Source organism: Kogia breviceps, chromosome 16 (genome assembly GCF_026419965.1).
Source record: "Kogia breviceps isolate mKogBre1 chromosome 16, mKogBre1 haplotype 1, whole genome shotgun sequence".
Lineage (NCBI taxonomy): Eukaryota > Metazoa > Chordata > Mammalia > Artiodactyla > Physeteridae > Kogia > Kogia breviceps.
Window position 1 is genome coordinate 69,672,630 of NC_081325.1, and position 21,125 is coordinate 69,693,754.

The window sequence follows — 21,125 nt, forward strand, 5'->3', positions numbered from 1 at the left end:
TCTAGAGCCCAGGAAGCCCCCGCTTTCCCACAGGCTCACTTCTCTACAGAGGAAACCCTGGGGCGGGCAGATCATCGCTCTCTCGGCGATGATTCTCGGCGCCTCTGCGCGCCCTGAATGGGATTAGCCTGGCTTTCCGGACCCCCCCGCCCCGCTAGAAGAAAGCGCTCTCACTGAATCAATAAATGTGGACAATAGTACGATTGTGAGGCTGAAAGGAGGGAACACATGTAAGGCCCTTACAACAGTGAGTGGTGCACAGTAGGTACTATAACAGATTATATCTCACTGAGTAAGTTTTGTGGTTCCTTCTCTGAGAAACCTGTGTCATTTCTGAGTGAGGCTGCCTACGTTTGGGAACGCCTGGAACGTGCACCAGAAGTCCCTGGTGGCAACGCCACCACTTTCTAGATCGTGGTTATGATACCTTTGTTAAGAGGTGCTGCCTTCTGTATTAGCTGAACACGAGGGCTAATGCTGCTCTGTTTAGAGAAGCTATTTTGAGGGAAATGGTTTTGATGAGGGAAGTACCTTTTTCATTGTTTACTGTCTATGAATACAACTTTAGAGGCAGACCTGAATTTTGAAGTTCAAGACCCCATACACACAGAGAGCATGGATGCCCTGGAAACGCCCCACTTGCTGGAGAAGGAGCTTGCCGTACATACCCGAGGGCAGGCGCCACTGGCCGAACTTCCTCTGGGGCTTCCCGGCCTCGGCCGCGTCCTGCCGACTGGCCCCCCGGTCCGACAGCGTGGGGCTCAGAAGCCGCTGCCGGCTGCTGGTCTGCAAGGGTGCGGGCGGGAGAATCAGGCGGTTATTCCCCGTTCTGTGCTCTCCTCCTCCTCGGTGCGCTGGCCTGGACCCTCATTTCATTTTAAGGAAGGAAGAAAGCCCCGCAGGAAAGTAAGTGGCGAAGACGACACGGACCCGTAGTGTCAACAATGGGGACAGGAAGAGTGAAAATGGGTAAAGAGAGTCGGGGCAAGTGAGAGAGTCACCAGCGCACAGGGCGAGGAAAGCAGGCCCGGCCCTGCAGGTCGTGCTTTCTCTTGGGCATCTCTCCCAGACGACTCCACTCCCAGGGCCACACACCTGCCACCCCTGGGGGCACCGCCATGTACCAGGGCGGGGGGACCGCCGGACTGCCTGGTTTGGGGACAGTACACGCTTGCCAGCCCAGAGCTTCCAGAAGAGTTCTCAGCGGACAGAGCTCTAGGATGGGCCCCGAAAGAGAACAAAACTGAAACGCATTAAGACTGAAGCCAAAGAGAAATGCTCAGATCTCCGTGCATTTCACCCTGTATCCGGTTCGCCGTCCGCATCCCTTTCCTTATCAGCACCGAAGTCCTCACCTCTCTTCAGTGGCCCCTCTTGGGCTTTTTGACCTAAAACCAGAGAGCTCTGTTGCCATCACCTCCCCTGTCTCGCTGGCTGTGAGGTGGGAGATAGACGGGCCCCAGGCTGAGCAGCTGGAGTGCATCCCCCGTGGGTGGACAGAGTCCAAGATGAAGAGGAGGAGGAGCTGAGCCCCGCCCAGGTAAGAGACCACGCATTCCTCATCCTCGAGGTCAAGGAGACCTTCCCGACTGCACATGCACAGAAAGGTTCCTCGGGGGTCAAAAAGGGAGGGGGGCGCCACCCCGTGGTAGGTGATGTCAACCTACCCATAGGCCTCTTCGCTAGAATCCATCTTGGCTAAGAGATGCGTGCGCACACGGGAGGACCCTGAGATATGCCAAATACGGGCTCAGAACCAGGCAAAGCAAGATGATTGGCCAAAGGAAGCTGGAAGAAATGCCCCATATAAGCGACTCAAACTACCAAGAGGGCGCCACTCTCCCTCTGTGCCCGCCCGTGTCTAGCCACACATACGCTTTTTCCTCCTAAGAAACACTTCACTTGCTTCACTACTTTTTTTCTCTTTGTGGCAATTCATTTCTACACAACTGACGGGTCAGGGCCTTGTCACCGGTGGTCTAGCGGCGAGGATTCAGCACTCACACTGCCGCAGCCTGACTTCGGTCTGCGGCCGGGGAACCGAAATCCTGCTTCGAGCCACTGCAGGCCAAGGCCACCCGAGATCCGCTGTGTTGCTCTTACGCCGGCACCACACGCGACCCCTGCCAGCCATCCTCAGGGCAGACGGGCAGCAGGGCCACTGCAGAAGCCCCATGTCCCTGCACAAGTAGCTGGTGGCACGCGATTCCTACTGGCTGGGGAGCCGACGACCTGAATCCACCCCCAAAGTGGGCTGTGGAACACGAGGGCCCCTTGGAGCGTCCTGCTGGTTCCCGGAGCCCCAGGCTTCAGCGTCTGTCACCTGCCCCGACTGTGTCACCACACACCCAGATCCAAGGCCAGCTCCAGCCGATTCATAACTAAGCCTCACAAAGGCCGGGCCTCCCACCAGCTGCTTCGCACACACAAGCTCTCCGGGACGCTGGTGACTCTGCATTTTTTTTTTTTTTTACGAACGTGCAGATGGAGTCTGGAAATGAAGCTATGCCGGGCCCCAGTACACAGAAGGTCCCCGAGCTAAGACTCCCCAAATTCCATACGCTCTTCCGATGCCCAGCTAAAGAAGGACAAACCCTCAATGAGCCCGACTATTTACGGAAGGCCAACTGCAAGCATTTTTGCTCATTTTACTGCAAGTTTCTGTGACTTGGTGAGGAGGAGAAAACACTTAGGACAGAACTTCAGGCAAGCCATGTTCTCCTAAGTCATGTGATGTTAACTCTTTAGACAAAAACCAACAGGATTATTAAGTTCAGAGCATTCCCACTGTTTTTTGTATCTATACAGATCAGAATCTTTTGAGGTAACCTCCACTGATTCAGGGATGACAGAGACACCAGCATCAACTGGATCGGCTGTTCCAGTTTTTGTTTTTCAACAGAACTTCCTATTAGAGATAGTGTCACGTGTTCAAAGTGACTACGAACGGCATCGATCCATGTCTCGCGAACACCCTCAGGTGACGGACGCCTCCCGCCCGGACCGCCTCCCGCCCGGACCGCCTCCCGCCCGGACCGCCTCCCGCCGGGGCCGCCTCCCGCCCGGACCGCCTCCCGCCCGGACCGCCTCCCGCCCGGACCACCTCCCGCCCGGGCCGCACCTCGGGTTGCACGTTGTTATCCTGACTGTTGGCGTTCGGGTCCTCGCTGGGCTGCGTGGTCTCGATACTGGGCGGGTTCAGAAACCGGCTCAGCTCTTGCTGTTGGCTCTCTCTCAGGCTGTGGATGATGCTGCAGGACTGCTGCTGTTTCTATGGAGATAGGATTGTTCTTTCAGGGACCAGAATTTCAGCCCAGCACCCCCTGCCCGCACCTCTCCTATCTCATTTTCTTCTCTCTTCTTCAGAGGACCTGCATGCCTGGTGACCTCTTAAGAGCTTCCAAGTAAAGGTTCTTAACTGATTTCCCTGAGGAGTATCGGCTTGCTCTAGAGGAGGACTCGGAGGCTGAGGAACTGCCTTCCCATCCTGTTTGCTTTTGCATAACAATTGGGATAGTCACGCTCACTGATACTACCTTGTGTTTTACTTTAAATAGAGTTTTTTTCCTTCTTTGAAAACATTTTTTTAAATCGAAATTGATTAGCAATGCTAAGTTTCAGGTGTACAGCACCGGGATTCAGTTATACATAGATAGAAATATTCGTTTTCAGATTCTTTTCCTTTATAGGTTAGTACACAATCCTGCGTACAGTTCCCCGTGCTATACAGTATAACAGAAGTTTTAGATCATTAACGTGACTTTCTCTTTTTTCCCTTCTTATCTTACACTGTGCTCACTAAGCCAGTGTGGACCGCTCCCTTCCTCTAAGTTGGAAGAGGCAGGAGACTTGGGCGGAGGAGTGAACCCCTTGCTTTGCTCTTGTCTCGGCTCTGGCGGGAGCCGGCCAGCCCGGCAGCGGGCCGACCTGTCTTGGCGCACGCCGAGGCCTGGACGCTCTGGGCTGAGTGGGCCCTGCCCGTGCCCTGTCAGGGCCTGTGGCGGGCAGACGTGATCCCTGATCTAGCAGGGCTACGGTGGCCCAGCTGCTGCAGCCGCCTTGCTATTATTCGAGGTTGGACTGGCTCCTTGCTCTGGGGACCTTTTCTCCTCCAATAGATAGGTTTCGAAGTTGGTGTTGTTCTGAGAAATAGGATTAAAAAAAAACCTGTTATGGATAAATGTTTAGTGTGGTTAGTTTGATTTTCTTCCCCCGTGTGTCACAGCACAGCTCAAAACCATTCATAAAGGTAATAACCTCATACAAGTGCCTACTGTCAACACAGTCTGTGTTCATGGATTTATGAGTTAGAAAGTCTTAAAGCTTATAGTTCAGGAAGCAGATCGTCGTAAACTCTGGGGAGAGGTGGCCTTTAATGAAAGATCAAACAACACCGTCAACAATATGTTGGTATTTTTAGGAGCAGTTTAAAAGCAGTTTTGTAAATTCATTGCCGTTCAGTATGTAGAGATTTTTGGCATGGTGAACACTCGGCTTTCTTAAGTGGAGATCATAGATATTTTAATATCCGTAAAGTGCTTTTTCCACATTCATGCTATGTTATAAAAATGTGATTCAGTGGAAAGTTCTTATGGACTCTGCTCAGGAGGGCCTAGCTGAAGGTGGGCCAGAATTCAGGTTTGAATCATCGTAAGTGGATCAAGGTGACCCCAGAAGAGGCTCCAGCGTAGGCGCTGAAAGAGCTCTCGCTCCTTCCGAGCCTCCTCCGGAAGGAGGAAGGAAAGGCTGAGGGGCCCGGCTCACTCACGGCTCTGATGCGCTTCAGGCACTTCTTCAGCCACATGCGGATGGTCTGCTTGGCCACCTCCTCCTCGATGGTGTACTCCAGCTGCTCCCTCGCGAGCAGCTCCTCCAGCTGCAAGCTCTTCCGGATGTCAACCGAGCGGTAGGAAAGCATGCTGGTGGGGGAGACACGCGGTGATGAGCTCTGCTCGGCCTGGGGTCTAGACTCTCAGAAGCCGGGGAGAACCTCACCCCATCTAACCAACGCAACATCTGGACACCAGCCCTGACCGGCTGGAGGGCTTGGGCTGGCTATTGTCACCTCTCTGTCTCTCTACCCTCACCTGTAACACGGGGAGAGTCACGAGACCTACCTTACTGCGTGACGAAGTTCGCTGGTATTGGCAAGGTGCTTCCAACACGGTAAGCGTTTGTGAAACAAAACGTCCAGGCTAGGCCCTGACCTACATTATCAGCTGCTTAAGACTCTGGAACTTTCCCTGTAGAAGGAAGGCTGCTCTTTCTATACTTTCTTCACATTCAGATCCAATGGGTGATGGTCCATAGGCTTGGCTATGGGTCATGCATCCAATCCCCCCACCATTTCCCCCTCAATTTATCTCATTTGCCCCCTACCTCTTCCTCATTCGTGTTAGATGGGTGCGAAGCCAGGGTGGAACGTTCACTCCCATTTGGCCCTCGAAACAATAGGCCCGGGCAGTGGCAAATGAGAGCAACACAGCTGCCGTGCTGCGCTGGGGCCCCTGGGCAATCGGGCACCTCGTGCGCCCAGGCTGAGGGGCTCAGAGCCAAAGGCACAGCGCCTCCTGGTGCTCCCTGGCGCAGCGTGGTACCCAGGTCATTGCTCAGCCTCTGCCCGCGCCGAGCTTCGAGCCGGTACCATCTCCATAGTACAGTCACAGCCTGGAGGCGCCCGAGGGGCCCTCCCCGTGCAGGTGCGGCCCCGGTACAAGGACCTACTCGTTCGCTAAGGTTCTTCCCGCCGTGGGCGAAGAAAGCGCGTCTGCTCTCCCTCTCTTCCCTGCCTCATCAAGAATCTCATCATTGTTGAACAGCTGTCATCATATCCAGGGCTAGAGGGATAGGGAGGGGCAAAGGAGGCCACCATCAACTTCGCCTGGGCCCGTTTCATCAGACACACCAACGTGATCCAAAGAGGCTGAGTGTTAATTATTAGGGACAGTGATACGTCTATGCACCTGACTTTCAGCCTAAAAATATCTGTCACTAGGAGGGAAGACGGAGTGACATTCTGAGAGGGATGGCATGCTTGCTGTTCATCAGTGTACGTTCTGCCTCACCTTCTGCCTTTTAGCTTGCCCCTGGAAGAAGTGAAGAGAGGGAGGTGAAATCGATAACTTGAGAGAACTTCTCCCAGACCTTTCCTCTGTGCTGGTCTTTTTTCTAATTCCAGTCACAGCGTATTTCTGTACGCCTGAATGCTCCTGAAATTTGTGACACAATGCCCAGCATTTAACTTGCCAGGGATATGCAACATGATGAAAAGAGTTACTGGTGGCAGAGGAGGATCCTTGACTTTCTCTGGGGCATGGATCCTTTGGCAGTGCAGCTGATGGGACATTTCTTAGAATAAGGTTTTAAATGCATTTTAAAGTCTGCATTAAAAAGGAAACCGGTTATATCGAAATACAGTTCTCAAATTATTTTCTTTGAAAAGGTGATGACGTAGTAACATAAGTGCTTCTGTATTATTACATTAAATAATATCATCTAGCTGAGGTCAAATGACTACTGTAACTCAGAACTGGTGAGCATACGGATATTTTAAGATATCAGACACACAGTAATGCGTGTGAAAATGTCTTGATTTCTACCGGCGACAAAGATACAGGTATATCATTGAAGAAAATGCTGCATTTCAGTGAGTGATTAGTGGAAATAAAGATGTAATTGTTTCCCTTTCCAAGACCACGGACCTCTGAATTCTATCCACGGACTCCCGTTTAAGAAGCTGTTATGGGTTGCATTGTTTTCCCCTCAACAAAAGCTCTGTTGGAGTCCTAACCTCCAGTACTTCAAAGTGTGATCTTATTTGGAAATAGGTCATTGCAGATGTAGTTAGTTAGGATGAGGTCATGTTGGAGTAGGGTGGGTCCTTAATCCAATATGACTGGTGTCCTTATGAAAGGGGACATCTGGACACGGACACGGACAAGGACACACACACGGAGGGAGCACGGCTTGTGAAGATGAAGGCAGAGATGAGGGTGATGCTTCCACAAGCCGAGAAACACCAACAATGGTCAGCAAACTACCAGTAGCTGGGTGACACCTGATCAGATCCCCCCTCACAGCCCCAGAGGGAACCCAGCCTGCTGACACCTTGAATTCACTTCCAGCCTCCAGAACCGGGAGACTAAACTTGCCGTTAAGCCGCTCGGTGTGTGGTATTTTGTTAGGGCGGCCCTAGTCATTACTACAGAAGCCTCTCGGCGAGAAGAAAGGGCCAAGCCCCCGTTTGCGCTCTCATGAAATGGCTGGAAAATGGGGTTTGCCAACCAACCAGGGGCAACCGTCCCCGGGCGGGCCAGGCCGATTGTGGCCGGACCCGTGAGTGAGGAGGTCGGGGCTCAAGCTCCCGCCTGACCACAGGGGCCCGAGGAGCCGAGCGGGTGCCCAGCCCTCCTGCACCGCTTCCTTCCTGCGTGATGAGGGGCGGCCCGGGCCCTCCCCCCGCGCAGCGGGCGCGCAGAGCTGCGAACCGCGGTACCTGAGCACGTCGTGGAAGCTGACATCACCGCCGCTGTGCAGCCTCTCCATCTCGTAGCACATGTGCTTGAACAGAAGCTTGTCCTTGTCCAGGTCCACCTCCAGCCTCCCCCGCAGAAGCCGCAGCAGGAACTTCACGCGGAAAGTCGGGATCACCCCCTGGTGACAGAGCACAGTCAGTTGGAAACAGGCCACGACGATTCGCTTGGGGTTCTGTTTTCACAGCAAAGAAGCCCACAGCTAGCTCTCAAAAGGTAACATAATCGGCACCGGGACAAGGAAGCCTCTGGCCTCCCCGAGGCCGGGTGGCTCTGCGCACCCAGGGGAGCCCGGGATTGGGAGCCGAGCCCGTGGAGTTGCTGCTGGAGCATCTCTGGTTCTAGGGGGCGTCCCCGCCACCACGCGGGGACGAGGAGGAGGCAGAGCCGACCCTCGGCCTCCCCCGGGCCCAGCTCCTACCCCACCTCCCCTTCCTGTTGCCCGTTGCACTGTCTCAGCCCGTGTTCGCCTGTCTCTCTAACACACGTGCCACGTGGCTCAGTAACGCACGTGGCAGAAAGAATGGGACCGACACGTGTGTATGATCCTCTGCCTCACTAAGTCCGGATGCTGCGGGCTTCTAACCACGGGCTCTGAGTCACCCTTCTAGGGAAAGGCCACTCCTTTCCGGGGCTTCTCTGTTATTAGGACGATTACATCCAGCAGGACGGGGCTCCCAGCTCCGTCCTCTTGCTGGTTAGAGCAGATCCAGATTCCGATCCACATGTCACTCCGCTCAGGGCCACAAAGCCTACGGTGCCAGCCTGGCTGTGACTCCGAGTTAAGGAGTCGGGTGAGAGGCAGGGACGTTGGCAGCCCGTGAATTCCTGCCTGTCCGTAGCGAACGTCTACACGTGTGAGCGGTGGTGCCACCTCGCGTGTGTGTCAGTGGAAAGCAGGTTCCTGGCGGCGGCAGTTACGGAGACCTAAGTGGATCCAGGTGAGACAGAGACAGGGCCAGACACCTGCACACGCAGGTCACGGTCTCGGAAGAAACCCCCCCAGGCCAGTGCCTGGGGGCCGCGAAGGAGGGAGGGAGCAAGCCCAGGAGCGAGTCCTGCATGGCGGTGCGGACGCCAGCTCTGGCCCAGCACCCCGTTTTCCCTGCCTCCGGCTCTCGGGTCTCTGTGTCTACAGTCGTATCTTCCAGGAACTACTTTCAGATCTTCCCCCAGGTCTGCCCACGGCTGGCTGAACTCCCCTCGTTTGTCAGGTGCTACGTCAAATAACACGTCCTCAGCCAGGCCTTCAAGACCACCCCGCTAAAGCATCTGCCCCCCACCTCCAACCACTCTGTCTCGTGCCACCACCTTCTTCAAGGTGCTGATAACTTCTTGAAATAGTAATAATGGTTACAATCATTATTGTTTCCCCTTCTATCGTTTGTCTCCCCACAACGGAACGCAGGCTCTGTGAGCGCGGGGGCCTTGCCATCTCGTTCACTGTCACATCCCTGGTGCCTAGAGCTGCGCCTGCAGGTTTGCTGGATGAAGGAGCCGGAGGAGAAGGGGGAGGGGGCGCAAGGGGGAGGAGGAAGCATCTGCCGCTTTGCCTATAACTCTAGGAGATCTTGGGTAAGATTTATGATGAAAACATTCAAATAGTAAGTCCAAAATAATAACTTTCAGAAACCACTTAAATAACTCCTTTGCACTTCTAATCAGAATTGCTGTGTGAGAGCTGAGGTGATCATGAACCTGTATTACACCGTTGCTTTGGTGATCTGAACTTCACCCCCCTCCCTGCCCTGAGCCGCAGCTGGTCTCCTCAGGGCTCCCTGGGTTTCCTTCCCTTGCCGGCCTTCTGAATGTCTGAAGGGGAGGACGTTTGTGGTTGCAAAGAGCACGATGGGGCGCTATTCTGTCCCTCTCCCTTCCTTGCACATTCTCTAAATGGTCAACGACAGCTTTCTGCAATTCAGCCATGGCCTTTCCAAATTCAAGACATGTCCACTGAAAACAACAGATGCACTGAAATGTTTGCAGTGCGGCAGTTGGGGTGGGGGTGAGGCGTGAGACAATACCTCTCTTTTATCATCCACCATGTTCCATATGATTTGAAAGTGGCGAAGATCGTTGTAACTTAAAAGCTGGTCCTCCTCAGTGGAATAAAACAAGGAGAAATTCTCCACAATTATGGCTAAAAAAAAAAAGAAAGGAAAAATGGGGATGTTAGACAATTATACTAATTGTCACTTTTCAGAAAAAAGCACAACATCTATTATAAATGATGAATTTTATCACCTACATTATAAGCCAAATTATTAAAGGGCTTTTAGTGTGGTTTCCAAGTTGGCACGTTTTACACTTGGACCGAGCTACTTATCCAGCTTCCGCCTTTCCAAAACATGCGGGTCATGAGTATAAACACACGTTGTGTGTCTGAAGATGCTTGTGCCAGCTGGCTTCAATTCTTAGTTGAGTTCCAGGGCAGTTTTTAAAGGTCAAATTGAGTTCTGGAAGGTCCCACATCTGGGGGGACAATGTGTATCTTTTGAAAAAATAAATGGGATATTTCAAGGCTGGAAAGGTAGCCTTCCCTGGTATTTGTCCAACTGAATCCATGAGAAGAGCTTTTGAAATTAATGATCATGATAAATAGAACAACTCTTGAAATTGCAATCAACTGTCATTTAGATGCCTTTCAAAGGTCTTTTCAGCTTCTGGACCGAGGGGCAACAATTTATAATTAATGCCATAAAACACCCACCCCAAGCAATCCGGGATAATTACTTGGAAATTGTACATAATTATCTAATAACCCGAGTTTAAAGAGATTGAAAAAGAATCCAATGAACATCACTTACCTACAAGCAGATTTAGCATGATGTAGGCAATGATGACATAAAATGAACAGAAATACATAAGTGCCCCAGCATAATTCCCACAGTCCGTTGCCCAGTATGTAAATTCATCTGGAGTACAAAAGGGGGGCTGGACCTGTGGGCCCGTGGCGGGGGAGGGGGGACAGGGTGAGAGCAGAGAAGATTACAAATTTCCCTTAACCTACTGTAGTTGTGAACATATTCCTAACGGTATAAAATATAAGTAACTTCAAAGTGATCTTTCAAAGGCCCATACATTGGGTACCTCATCTGTGGCAGAAATCAAAAAGAATATTTATACTGTGCTTTTGGTCTTGTAGGGTCCCAAGTTCATTGCCATTTTAGAAGCACAATGGACACCAACTCCCTTCCTTCTCAAGAGACACTCTTTCTGCCACCTCCACTAGCCCCAAAGAGTAAGTCGTCACCGTGATGCAAAACGCAGAAAGTCAGATAAAAAGGTGTTTAAAAAAAACTCTCTGACTTAAGTAATGGGTTAAGATTTAGGAAGATTTGCTATACACAGCAAATTCACATTCAAACTGTGTAAGGAGAAGCCAGTAACCCTCGTTCTTGGAGCATTGGTACGGAATATCATTAAACGGCCTGAGATTCAGGTTATCAAAAGCCTCCCCATTCTTCACTGGCCCAGTAAAACTCCAACACCTCTGAGAAACCTCCTGGTTTCTTTCCGTCAGAGAGACTAGCTCATTCTTCTGCATTTCCACGGCATTCTGCTTGTTCTTATCTGGAAGTTATTTAATTCTGCCTCGTATTATTTTTGATTTGGTAAATTCTGTCCCCACTCCTTCATGCATAAATTTCCGGAGCTCCTCCTAGGTGCTAGGTTTACGCCCAGTGCTGGGGACAGCCTGGTGAGCCAGGACCCAGACCCCTTCCCTCTGCTGTGAAGCTGACAGTCTAGAACCCTGCAGCCCAGCATGGCAGCGGCCAACTCCACGTGCTATCTAAATCCAAACGTGTGTTCGTTAACATTCAGTCCAATTAAATACAGTTGAAAATTTGGTTCCTCAGTTGCACTAGTCACATTTCAGGTGCTCAATAACCACGCATAGGTGGTGCCCACTGAATTGCCATCTTTGCAGAAATTTATTTTAACAGTTGGTCCGGAGGGTGAGGGGCAGCTGAAATAAACCAATCAAGCCGCTAACTCACTGCGGCTGTGCTCCACACTGCAAAGGAGAAATACAGGACACCGAACCAGCAGCCTTAGCGCTGGGCAGGATTCCCGAGGGAACTGAGCTTTGAGCTGAGACCTGAAGGATGGTGAAGAATTAGGCTCTAGAAGTGAGGACAGCTGAGGGAGAGTATTGCTCAGAGCCCCTGAAGTAAACTCCTTGAGAATGCCTTGGAATCGCTGAAGACCGAGCGCCTAGTACAGGGGCCAGTACAAACCAGGGGCTCAGTGAATATCTGTTGAACTAAGTCAGAGAAGTGGAACTCTCCTGTTTGTACCTGACTGCCGAAATGTCAAAGACGGGAGGGAAAGAACAAGGCTCACATAATGCACATTTGTTGAATGCAACTACAACAGCTCGAGTTGGGGTCACTGGAAATTCTTCCTGTATGTCCATGTATTGTAATGTAAAAGAATGCAATTTTGTGGACTAAAGGGCCAGGATATGTGTTTTGTACACAGTCTAGATGCTAGAAGGATGGTGCTGCCTATATAGTATCACCAAAGAGTTTTATCCGCTTCTAAGTCAAGGCATCGCGAGGGATTGAGGAGACGTTTACCATGCAGTCATGCATAATCTTGTTCCAATCTTCTCCTGTGACAATTCGGAACAGTACGGTAATAGCTTTGCCGGCTGAAGAGAAGTTTGCATGCCTAATTTAAGGACAAAAACCAGAATGTGAGTAATATGGTCTGTCATGTAAGGGCTGTCACCACCAAAACACGTGGATTTTAGAGCGAATGTGATTTTGCTAAGTTACCATTTCCCAAGGTTACGCCCTCTTATTTGTGTCTTATTCACACTTGCCTCCAAGCATAGCCGTCGCGATAGCCCAAGCGCAGCATGGCGCCAGCAATTTACTGCTATTCGTGTTGAGTGGCTGAGAAAGCAAGCTTTGACAATTAGAAGTGACTCCTTCTTTTATGTGGATTATGCTATAAAAGATGGAGCCACCATATAGCAAATAAGTGACCTCTGCCACAAGACACATTTGTATTTAATTTTTTGTATGAGGACTTAAAAAAAAAAACACACCTCAGAAATGGTTCCACAAAATTTAAGACAATCTTTGAAAAATGCTTTCCACATATAACCATTTGGGGGTCCTAACTTCCCATGTTTTGCTTAAAAAAAACAAAGCCATCTCAAAATTGTTTAATTTAACAAAATAATGTATCATTTCTGGCAGTATGTGGAGAGGAGAATTGCTGGAATTCACCAGGATATTAGAAGTGGTTATTCCTGCATGGTGGTGGAATTATGGATTCTTTTTGTTTTCTTTTATTTCTGAATTTTCTAATTTTCTAACAGTAAGCATGTATACTGTTTCAATGAGAAGAATGTCATTTAAAATTCGGCCATTTTATTTTGTTTTAATTTCCAAACGATTGCTTCCCCCTCCCCATCTTTGTCTAAAAAACATGCAAATATATATTCATGATTTCATTCCTAAAAACGTTTGCTTAATATTTGACTAGAAAGATAAATATATACCAACCTGTTAATGTTCTCTCCATATTTCACAGTACCAAATAAGACAACTCCAGCAAAGGCATAACACAGCAGCAATAAGAACATCCCCACTATGATAAAGAAGCTTTTATACATGCTGACGACCACTGTCAGGAGAAGCATCTTTAGCGTTACCTGTACGGAGGTGAGGGATTGCGGGGCGGGGATGGGGAAAGAGGAAGGGGGAGGGAACATTCACTTCATTAAGCCCTGGTGAACCTGGAAAGTAAGTAACATTTACGCAGTTAGGCACAAAAGTGATTCTCAAGGATATCACTTGAAAGTTGCTTCCTATTTGGTATTAAATTTGAATATTATTAAAGATCATTAGACAGAGAAATTCTGCTCGTATTTCAAACTTCAGCCTCTTTAGCCAAATTAATAAAAGTTCCACCACAATATTTTAAGCCTTCTATTTTTCTCTTCTCTTCCTCCTTAATGCTTTATTACACAGGCTGTACATTTTTGTCCAATAGCAAGCAGACCCAGGATTCTTCCACAAACAGACGGTCATAAAAACAAAACGAAACGATGGTAAAATACCAAATAACCATCAAATATTTACCATACTGATTATGTGGCTATATGGACTATACATGAAATAAAGTTAGTAACAAAAAAGAAAACAGTGCTATGAAAAATGTATGTGGAACGTATTGAACATTAACAAAGAACATCAATAAATCTGGAATCATAGGATCATGAATATTTGTTAAAGGTTATTCTTCTTTGCAGTAAAATTATTTAACTTTATTAAAAATAAAAACAATAAAAATAAAGAAGCATTAAGAAAGACCATTAGTCTTTGCTTTTGTGCCTGACATGTTATCTTTAGTTGATGATTGAGTTCACTTAGCAAATTGGAAGAATAACTAAAACAACAACAATGTCAGGAAACCAATCACAAGACAGTTAAGCTACCGATTCATTTGATTATTTGCTCATTTTGACTTACGATGTCTAGGAATTTGTTAACCCCAGTCCTGGAGGCCCAGAAGGGCAGCTCAAGTCAGTTAGTTATCACCCCTTTCTTCAGTGTACGCACGACCTATGACAGCGTCTTCACAATGTACTTACATGCTTCCCGCAGATAGAGAAAAACCGGAAGACAATCACACATGCGCCCATCATGTAGGTGTACGCGTTCTGAAATTTAAACAGAGGAGCGCCTCTTGTAATTTGCACGAAAAATCTTGTTACAGTTCCATTTTTCATTCTAAGTCTTCTGTGAAGTCTACTGAATAATGAGTTTAATAAAATGTGAAAATTCCTCTAAGAAATGTATCTTTAAAAGGTGCTGAAAAGGTCACTGCCAAAACTCATGAATAAATATTAGCTATAAAATCAAATCTTAAATGAAACTTTCGTCTCTTTTGCTCAGCTGAATTCTGTATTTTAAAACTTATTTTACACAAAATAGTGACCAGGTCCTTTGAGGAGCGAGAAAACCCTAGGATAACAAAGCAAGTGAAGAAGTCAAGGGACACGGGAGATAAAAGAATCCTGGCTTCCTTTTACAACCAGAGGGGGTGCTCGTGTCGGAAAAGATTCCCGGGGGTCAGTTTCAGCTTCCTTCTCTCTGAAGGAAGCTGAAGCCGGCCACATGCACATTAGTCTGAGCTGATTTCAGAGACGTCCTCCCTCTCGGAAACACATCCAGCTCTTCCTTCAAGTGTGTGATTGGCAGCGAGAGATGACTCGGTAATAGCTCTTGTATGGATACCAAGGGGGAAAGGGGGGTGGTAGGAGGAATTGGGAGATTGGGATTGATACATAGACCCTATTGATACTATATATAAAATAGATATCTAATGAGAATCTACTGTAGAGCACAGGGAACTCTACTTAATGCACTGTGGTGACCTAAAACGGGAAGGAAATCCGAAAAAGAGGGGATCTATGTATATGTATAGCTGATCCACTTTGCTGTGCAGTAGAGACTAACACAGTATTGTAAAGCAACTCTACGCCAATAAAAATTGATTAAAAAAAAAAGAGAGATGACTCGGCGTGCTCTATGACCAAGAAAGCTTCATCTGAGAACAAAGACCCCACCGGCTACAAGCGCAGTAACGACAGTGGCATTAAGCTGATGCCGAGGCGTGATTATTCCCCGGGAGCCTTGCTTAGTCAAATGACAACAGTCACAGATGGCCCCCAGGAGGGGAAGATCCTTGGTGAGGTGCAAAGAAATGAACGTGTCTGCACAGAAGCACCTTTGGATGGGAACAAGGACAGCGTCTTCTTTCACAACAGTCCACTTCAAAATGGAGTGGAGAAGGAGTGACCTTTCAGGACCCCAGGTTCTTGGTGAAGAGCAGAGGCAGTCAGGCAAAGGGGAAAGCTGGTCTTTCGGGTATGTGACATCCTCTTTGGGGACACCCGGAATTAGGAAGATTACTCATTCTCCTGTTTGGACCGAATAGCTTCTGGCTATAACTTGTCCGGAAAAAGACACAAACATGGGCTTCGCTGCTCCTCCTTTCCACGTTAGCTCAAAGCCTATTGTAGATAGCGTCTCTCTTTGCATTCTGGAAGGGATGACATCCCACAGCTTCTGAGGTGATGACTTAATCCTCTACCTGGACCTACAAGCTCTTGAGAGGTCTGACACCCTGACACCTTCTTACCCAACCAGATGTTGTACCATGTTCCCCTCGCTCCTTCTACTCCAGTCATACTGTCGATCCTCCTGAACCCTCCCATCATAGGGACAGCTGCCTGGAATGTTCTCCCCTCGCCCTACAGACTGATCCCAATCGTCACTCCCTCAGGGATGCCTTCCAGGATCTCTCTGATGAAGCCATCGTGCACTCTCCTGTGTCATCACAGGGACACGTGTTTCTCCATCTCCCTCACCATAGCTGTAATTCTCACTGACCTGGGAGCATCTGATGAATACCGATCGAACATTCCAGGCTGTGAGGTTCATGAGATCAGTGACTGTCTTTGTTTTTTGCCCATTACATTCTTCTCAATTGCTGGCACGGTGACCTGCAGCTTTTTAGTGCTCTGGATCATTTGTCATTTAAGGAAATGAATTGGGGTGACAACTGTTTTAAGGACACTCAGTATCTTCCTGAGCACAGCAATTTCATCCTAAAGCAAAGCCTTTGTGGTGTGTAAAGGGGTTCTCTGTGTTAGTGTAACTGAGCAGGACCCTATGGGGCCTTCCCACGACAGAACCTCCCACCCCCCCCAGCCTGCCTCCTGTCTGTAGAAAAACTTTAGCCAAAGACTAAATTTAAGTGGAGAAGTGAGAAAATGCAGAAGCAAAGGAAAGCAGTCAAACAAGACAAAGTAATAATATTTTAGCCATTAAACAAAGTCAAGGACCTTTACTTCCTCCTCAAGGGCTATAAATAATATTCAGATCACTGTATGACCAATTTCAAGATGATTGTCAGAGCTGACAGTGCTGTTCTGCACATAGTCCCTTCCCTCAACCTAGACAACCCTGAAACTCCCCTTTAAAATTAAAAGCTCTCGCCCCCTGGTTGGCAGTGGGGAGTTGGTTCTTTGGGGCATGAGTCCACCTTCTCCCCAGATTGCTGGCCTCCTGACTAAAGCAACCTTTCCTTTCCTACCAACACTTGTATCTCGAGTATTGGCTTTTATCTGGCACCCATTTGGCGGCCAACATGGGGCTGGAACCCATGACCTTGAGGTTAAGAGTCTCATGCTTTACTGACTGAGCTAGCCAGGGTCAGTAACATTAGGGATTATTTTTCTGCATGACTCTAACACTGGAGAGGATGGGAGACTGGACAGAAGAGCAGGGCAAAGTAATCCCACCCAATTACTTTTGGGTGGGATCAAGGAAGGCTAAAGAAGAAAAGAAGAAAGTATTTATAATAATGTGTTATGGGGGGGGTGGTGGGATGAACTGGGAGATTGGGATTGATATATATACACTAATATGTATAAAATAGATAACTAATAAGAACCTGCTGTATATAAAAAAAATAATGTGTTATGGGCTTGTATAATCTTTACAGTTAGAAGAAGTTCAGACACTTGATCTTCATAATGTGCATATGGATTAGGTAAATTATGAAAATTTATTCCCAGTTCAGAGCAGGGAACAAAAGATCACTGAAGACAAATAACTTGATTGAAGTGCTGGATTAGGAAGCAGGTCTTCTGGACCTGTGCTGTCCACCATGGCAGCCACATGTGGTCAGTGAGCACTTGAAATGTGGCCAGTCTCAATTAAGATGTGCTGTCAATGTGAAACAGGCACTCAAAGATTGAATACCAAAGAAAGGATGTAGCCTCACTCCTTCATAATTGTTACATTTCTGACATGTTGAAATGATAATATTTTGGAAATGGTAGGTTAAAAATGTATTATTAAATTAATGTCATCTCTTTCTTTTTTTATATCTCTTTTATATTTTAAATGTGGCTCCCAGAAAATTTTAAATACCATCCAGGCCACATTTTATTTCTGTTGGACAACACAGCTCATGATCACAATCAAGTACACCTATGGCGTAGAGTCTGAGCTGAATGGAGGTGGGGAGGCTGAATGCACTTTAGGCAGTGAGAACTCAGGTGTTGAGATGGGGAATGATGGCTTTCGAGAAACGGCAGCTGGGTGTCTGGGAGAAGATAAGGCAGGAAAGGATCAGAGAATCATACTGTGAAACCCTAATTATAATGTAGTGGCACGGAAGCTACACTTCCACTCAGAGAACTGGGTTCAGGTCCTCTGATTCTGGCTTGTGTGTGAATTTAGGCAGGTCTCTTCATCTCTCGGTTTCCATCTCTCTCTCTCTCTGTCTCTCTTGTTTTCTATCCTTTGAGAAAACGAGGGTTAAACCAGAGGATCTTGAAGGACCTTCTCTTTCTGGCTTGCAGGCTCTAGGACTTTTGATGGGCCAGCTTTTGTCTGTGTGCAGAGTGCGGGTGTGTGCACACGTGCCCATGTATGTGTGTGTGCGTGTGGGTGCAAGCACGTCCGAGGGTCCGTCATGGTCAAGGCTGAATTTTAGGGAGGTTAACCTGACCCTTGAGAGTAGGCTGACCTGGAGTGAGATGAGACTGGAAACAGGCTTACCCGAACTGAAATTACCAACTAGAATAAACTTTAGTGATGCGCTTACCAGGAGGGCAAAGTGAAGTACCACCCAGACAACGCCGAGTGACGTCACCAGAAGGTCGTACCTATTTCTTCTGCTTTGCCAGAAGCCGGCAGGTGACATCGCTATGAGCTTCATTGTAACCTGGGGAAAAACAATGAAGACAGTGAACTGAGGCTGAGTGTTCTGCATATATTTAAATGTACTAACCTGAGGCATATCATTTTTTTAAAGGATGTGGAACCCAAAGAGAAGAATTTATTACTGATGTACCTGTGTATATATGTAAATCTATATTCTCCAGTCTTTTCTCCTTTTTTTACAACTAGTTCTGATAGCAAGACGTTTTTCTTCCTCAAGTAAAAGACCATAGATTTTGGGAAACATCAACCGGTACAGGGTAAAATAAAAATCTGCTTGCATTTCCAACAAGATTGTGCTGGAAAGCAATGTGACGTGGACCACATATTAAAGTAAACTTGTCTGGGCCAAACCCCTCTGCCACCACATTGTAATCTGAGTCCCTGAATTACAGTGGTTTGTGCCGTTTGCTGTAAATATCTGAACTCACATAACTAGACGGGCCAACATTCAGATACAACATCAACAGCAGTTAGTAATTCTCGCAGTTGGAAAAATGGAAATATAAAGTGAAGTCTTTGTTCAAGAGAAGCAGAACAGCCTGAAAAGGAAATATACTAAGAGCATTCTGTTCCGCAAAAAGGACTTCAAAAGCAACAGAACGCAGAGGTGAAAGGAAGTGCCATCGAAGAAGGACGCTGTTTTGCTTTAAAATGTTCCCTGCAGCCCCCTGCAGCCCCCAGGTGACTCATTACTGTACCTCTAGAACAAAGATGAACGTGAAAACGACCGACATGGTCGCCAAAGGAACAGTCACCGGGTCCTCGACGTCCCACTGTAAGAGAAACAGCACACACGTCTGTGCCTGCATTCCATCAACACAGAAAGACTTTCCCCTCTTCCACCCATCTGAACAGGATTGTGAATTTAAATTTTTTATAAATGTAGACTGTGAGTGGACATAGCTGCTTGCACTGTTCTTGGACCCACTAATGAATAAAAAATTCATTCCCAGAGTGTTAGGGTGAAATAAAGTACCTTGACGGACAGCAACACCGACTGGGCCAGGACGAGTAATGCAATTGTCCTCTTAAAAAATGGATGCTGAGTTATGTCGTACATCTTGGCTCTAAAACCATCATTATCTGAAAAGAAAGGTTTAGGCAAGGGCATTTGAGACATCGGTCACATTTACGTTCTTGCCTTTCATTTTCTTTAATGCTCATCTTAAAACCCATTACGTTTTTTTTTTTCTCCTACAGTTCAATCTACTGTGAAGTGTCTTGCAGGAATGGCTGGGTCTGAATATTTAAAACGACGGTGCATGACACCGTCTGCATTGGAAGGAGACTCACATCATTCAATTTCTGTCAGTTTAATACATTTCACTCATCTGTTTAAAAGGCAAGCACAAATATATTTATTTAACAATTCATTTTTTCATTAAGGCTTATCCTGAGAGCACTGAAGCGCGGCCTTTGGGTGGTTGACTTTAATAGCCTATGGAGAGCTCTGTAGTTTGGAGCCTGTTTTTATATTAACTTCTGCACAATCGCCTAGTGGCCTCATGATGATTATTTTAATTGAAATCTTAGACTCCTGGGGAATCATGAGCACTGGTGCCCAACATGAATCAAATCGGAGCATCTCTGATACCCGGGCGAGGCGGCAGATGAAGAGGCTGTGCTATCTTCAAGCGGCTCTTCAGATCTTCCCATCTTCTCTGATCTACCGTCAGCAGAGCCGTCCCCTGAATAAACAAAGGAAAACAGAAAGACCTTTGGTCATGCGCTCCACACCAAGGACGTCGCAGATGGGCTGCTGACACAAACAGGACTAATGTGGGGTTAAAACAAAGCTATTCTCCCTATACCACGGTGGTTCCATAAACAGGGTCAGAATTCTCAAAGGTGGTCCTGAGAGAAGTCCCAGAAAAGAGGGCCGGGGGTTCAGAGAAGATTCAGCAGCCTTCAGTTGGCATCTTTGAACATGTATAATATTCAGGTTTGGGAAAATCTAAGGAAGGTTTTCTACATGACTAGATTTTCTAAAAGAGATACTCTAACAGTGGTTAGTTTCCTTTCATAGTAGAAAAAGCTGCAGCAAAATGATAGCTTATCAATGCTGCTGCTTCTGGTTAAGGCTATTGTGTCTTTTTAGAAATCATTCTGTTACATGCGATCGTGAACTAGTTTTAAGTGGCATGAGGTCAGAGAATTGCAGATTTAAGAAATTTGTGCTGAGACAATCAGTTAAACGAGATCAGATATTCTTTGTTATATAATAGAGCGCATCATTAAAATGCACTTGAATATATTACATTTCATTACATTATAGTACAAAGGCAGAAATATAATTTAAGAAACTGGGAAAAAAAACACCTCCCCTCTCCCATCCTGCCTTTCCTGACACAGAGCTGACTATCTTTCAGGGGTACATCCTCCTCACTATGTTTTCAGACTTTTGCTGCTTATGCATATATAAATTTATAAGAATGTGTTTGTTTTTAATTTTATAAATTTCTGTAATGGTATCCAACATGTGGGAATTTACACAGTTTGTTTTTTACTTTTTTTTTTTTTTTTTTTTGCCACGCCCCACAGCTTGCAGGATTTTAGTTCCTCAACCAGGGATCGAACCCAGACCCCTGCAGTGGAAACACAGAGTCCTAACCACTGGACCGCCAGGGAAGTCCCCAGTTTGTTTTTAACTTCATTGAAAATTACATTTTCCATACAACTAGATACTAGATCTGATTAGTTTATCCTAACTGATCACACAGTATCCCACTGTACAAATATGTCAGAAGTTATCATTTTAGGTTTATGGACTATAAACGATGCTGCAATAAACACATAGGTGCTGTCTCATGGTAAACATCTTGCTCTGTGG

The 21,125-nt window shown here is 47.3% G+C and overlaps 1 protein-coding gene across 6 annotated transcripts in view; it reads right to left on the reverse strand.

The window, feature by feature from the left end:
• The window catches only part of NALCN (sodium leak channel, non-selective), a 274,410-nt gene that overhangs the window by 3,478 nt on the left and 249,807 nt on the right, over positions 1 to 21,125 (reverse strand). For 5 of the 6 annotated variants that reach the window (XM_067016966.1, XM_059042399.2, XM_067016967.1 and 2 more), the window contains 13 exons: positions 19,890 to 19,983; positions 19,272 to 19,378; positions 18,994 to 19,068; positions 18,177 to 18,296; positions 14,146 to 14,214; positions 13,055 to 13,203; positions 12,116 to 12,209; positions 10,340 to 10,472; positions 9,557 to 9,672; positions 7,496 to 7,653; positions 4,769 to 4,919; positions 3,122 to 3,271; positions 669 to 786 (listed from right to left, as the gene is read on the reverse strand). In XM_067016966.1, the coding sequence (XP_066873067.1) occupies positions 669 to 786; positions 3,122 to 3,271; positions 4,769 to 4,919; positions 7,496 to 7,653; positions 9,557 to 9,672; positions 10,340 to 10,472; positions 12,116 to 12,209; positions 13,055 to 13,203; positions 14,146 to 14,214; positions 18,177 to 18,296; positions 18,994 to 19,068; positions 19,272 to 19,378; positions 19,890 to 19,983 (1,534 nt within the window). Of the gene's footprint in view, positions 1 to 668; positions 787 to 3,121; positions 3,272 to 4,768; positions 4,920 to 7,495; positions 7,654 to 9,556; positions 9,673 to 10,339; positions 10,473 to 12,115; positions 12,210 to 13,054; positions 13,204 to 14,145; positions 14,215 to 18,176; positions 18,297 to 18,993; positions 19,069 to 19,271; positions 19,379 to 19,889; positions 19,984 to 21,125 lie in introns of those variants that run through there. The other variant, XM_059042402.2, reaches the window with a different exon arrangement.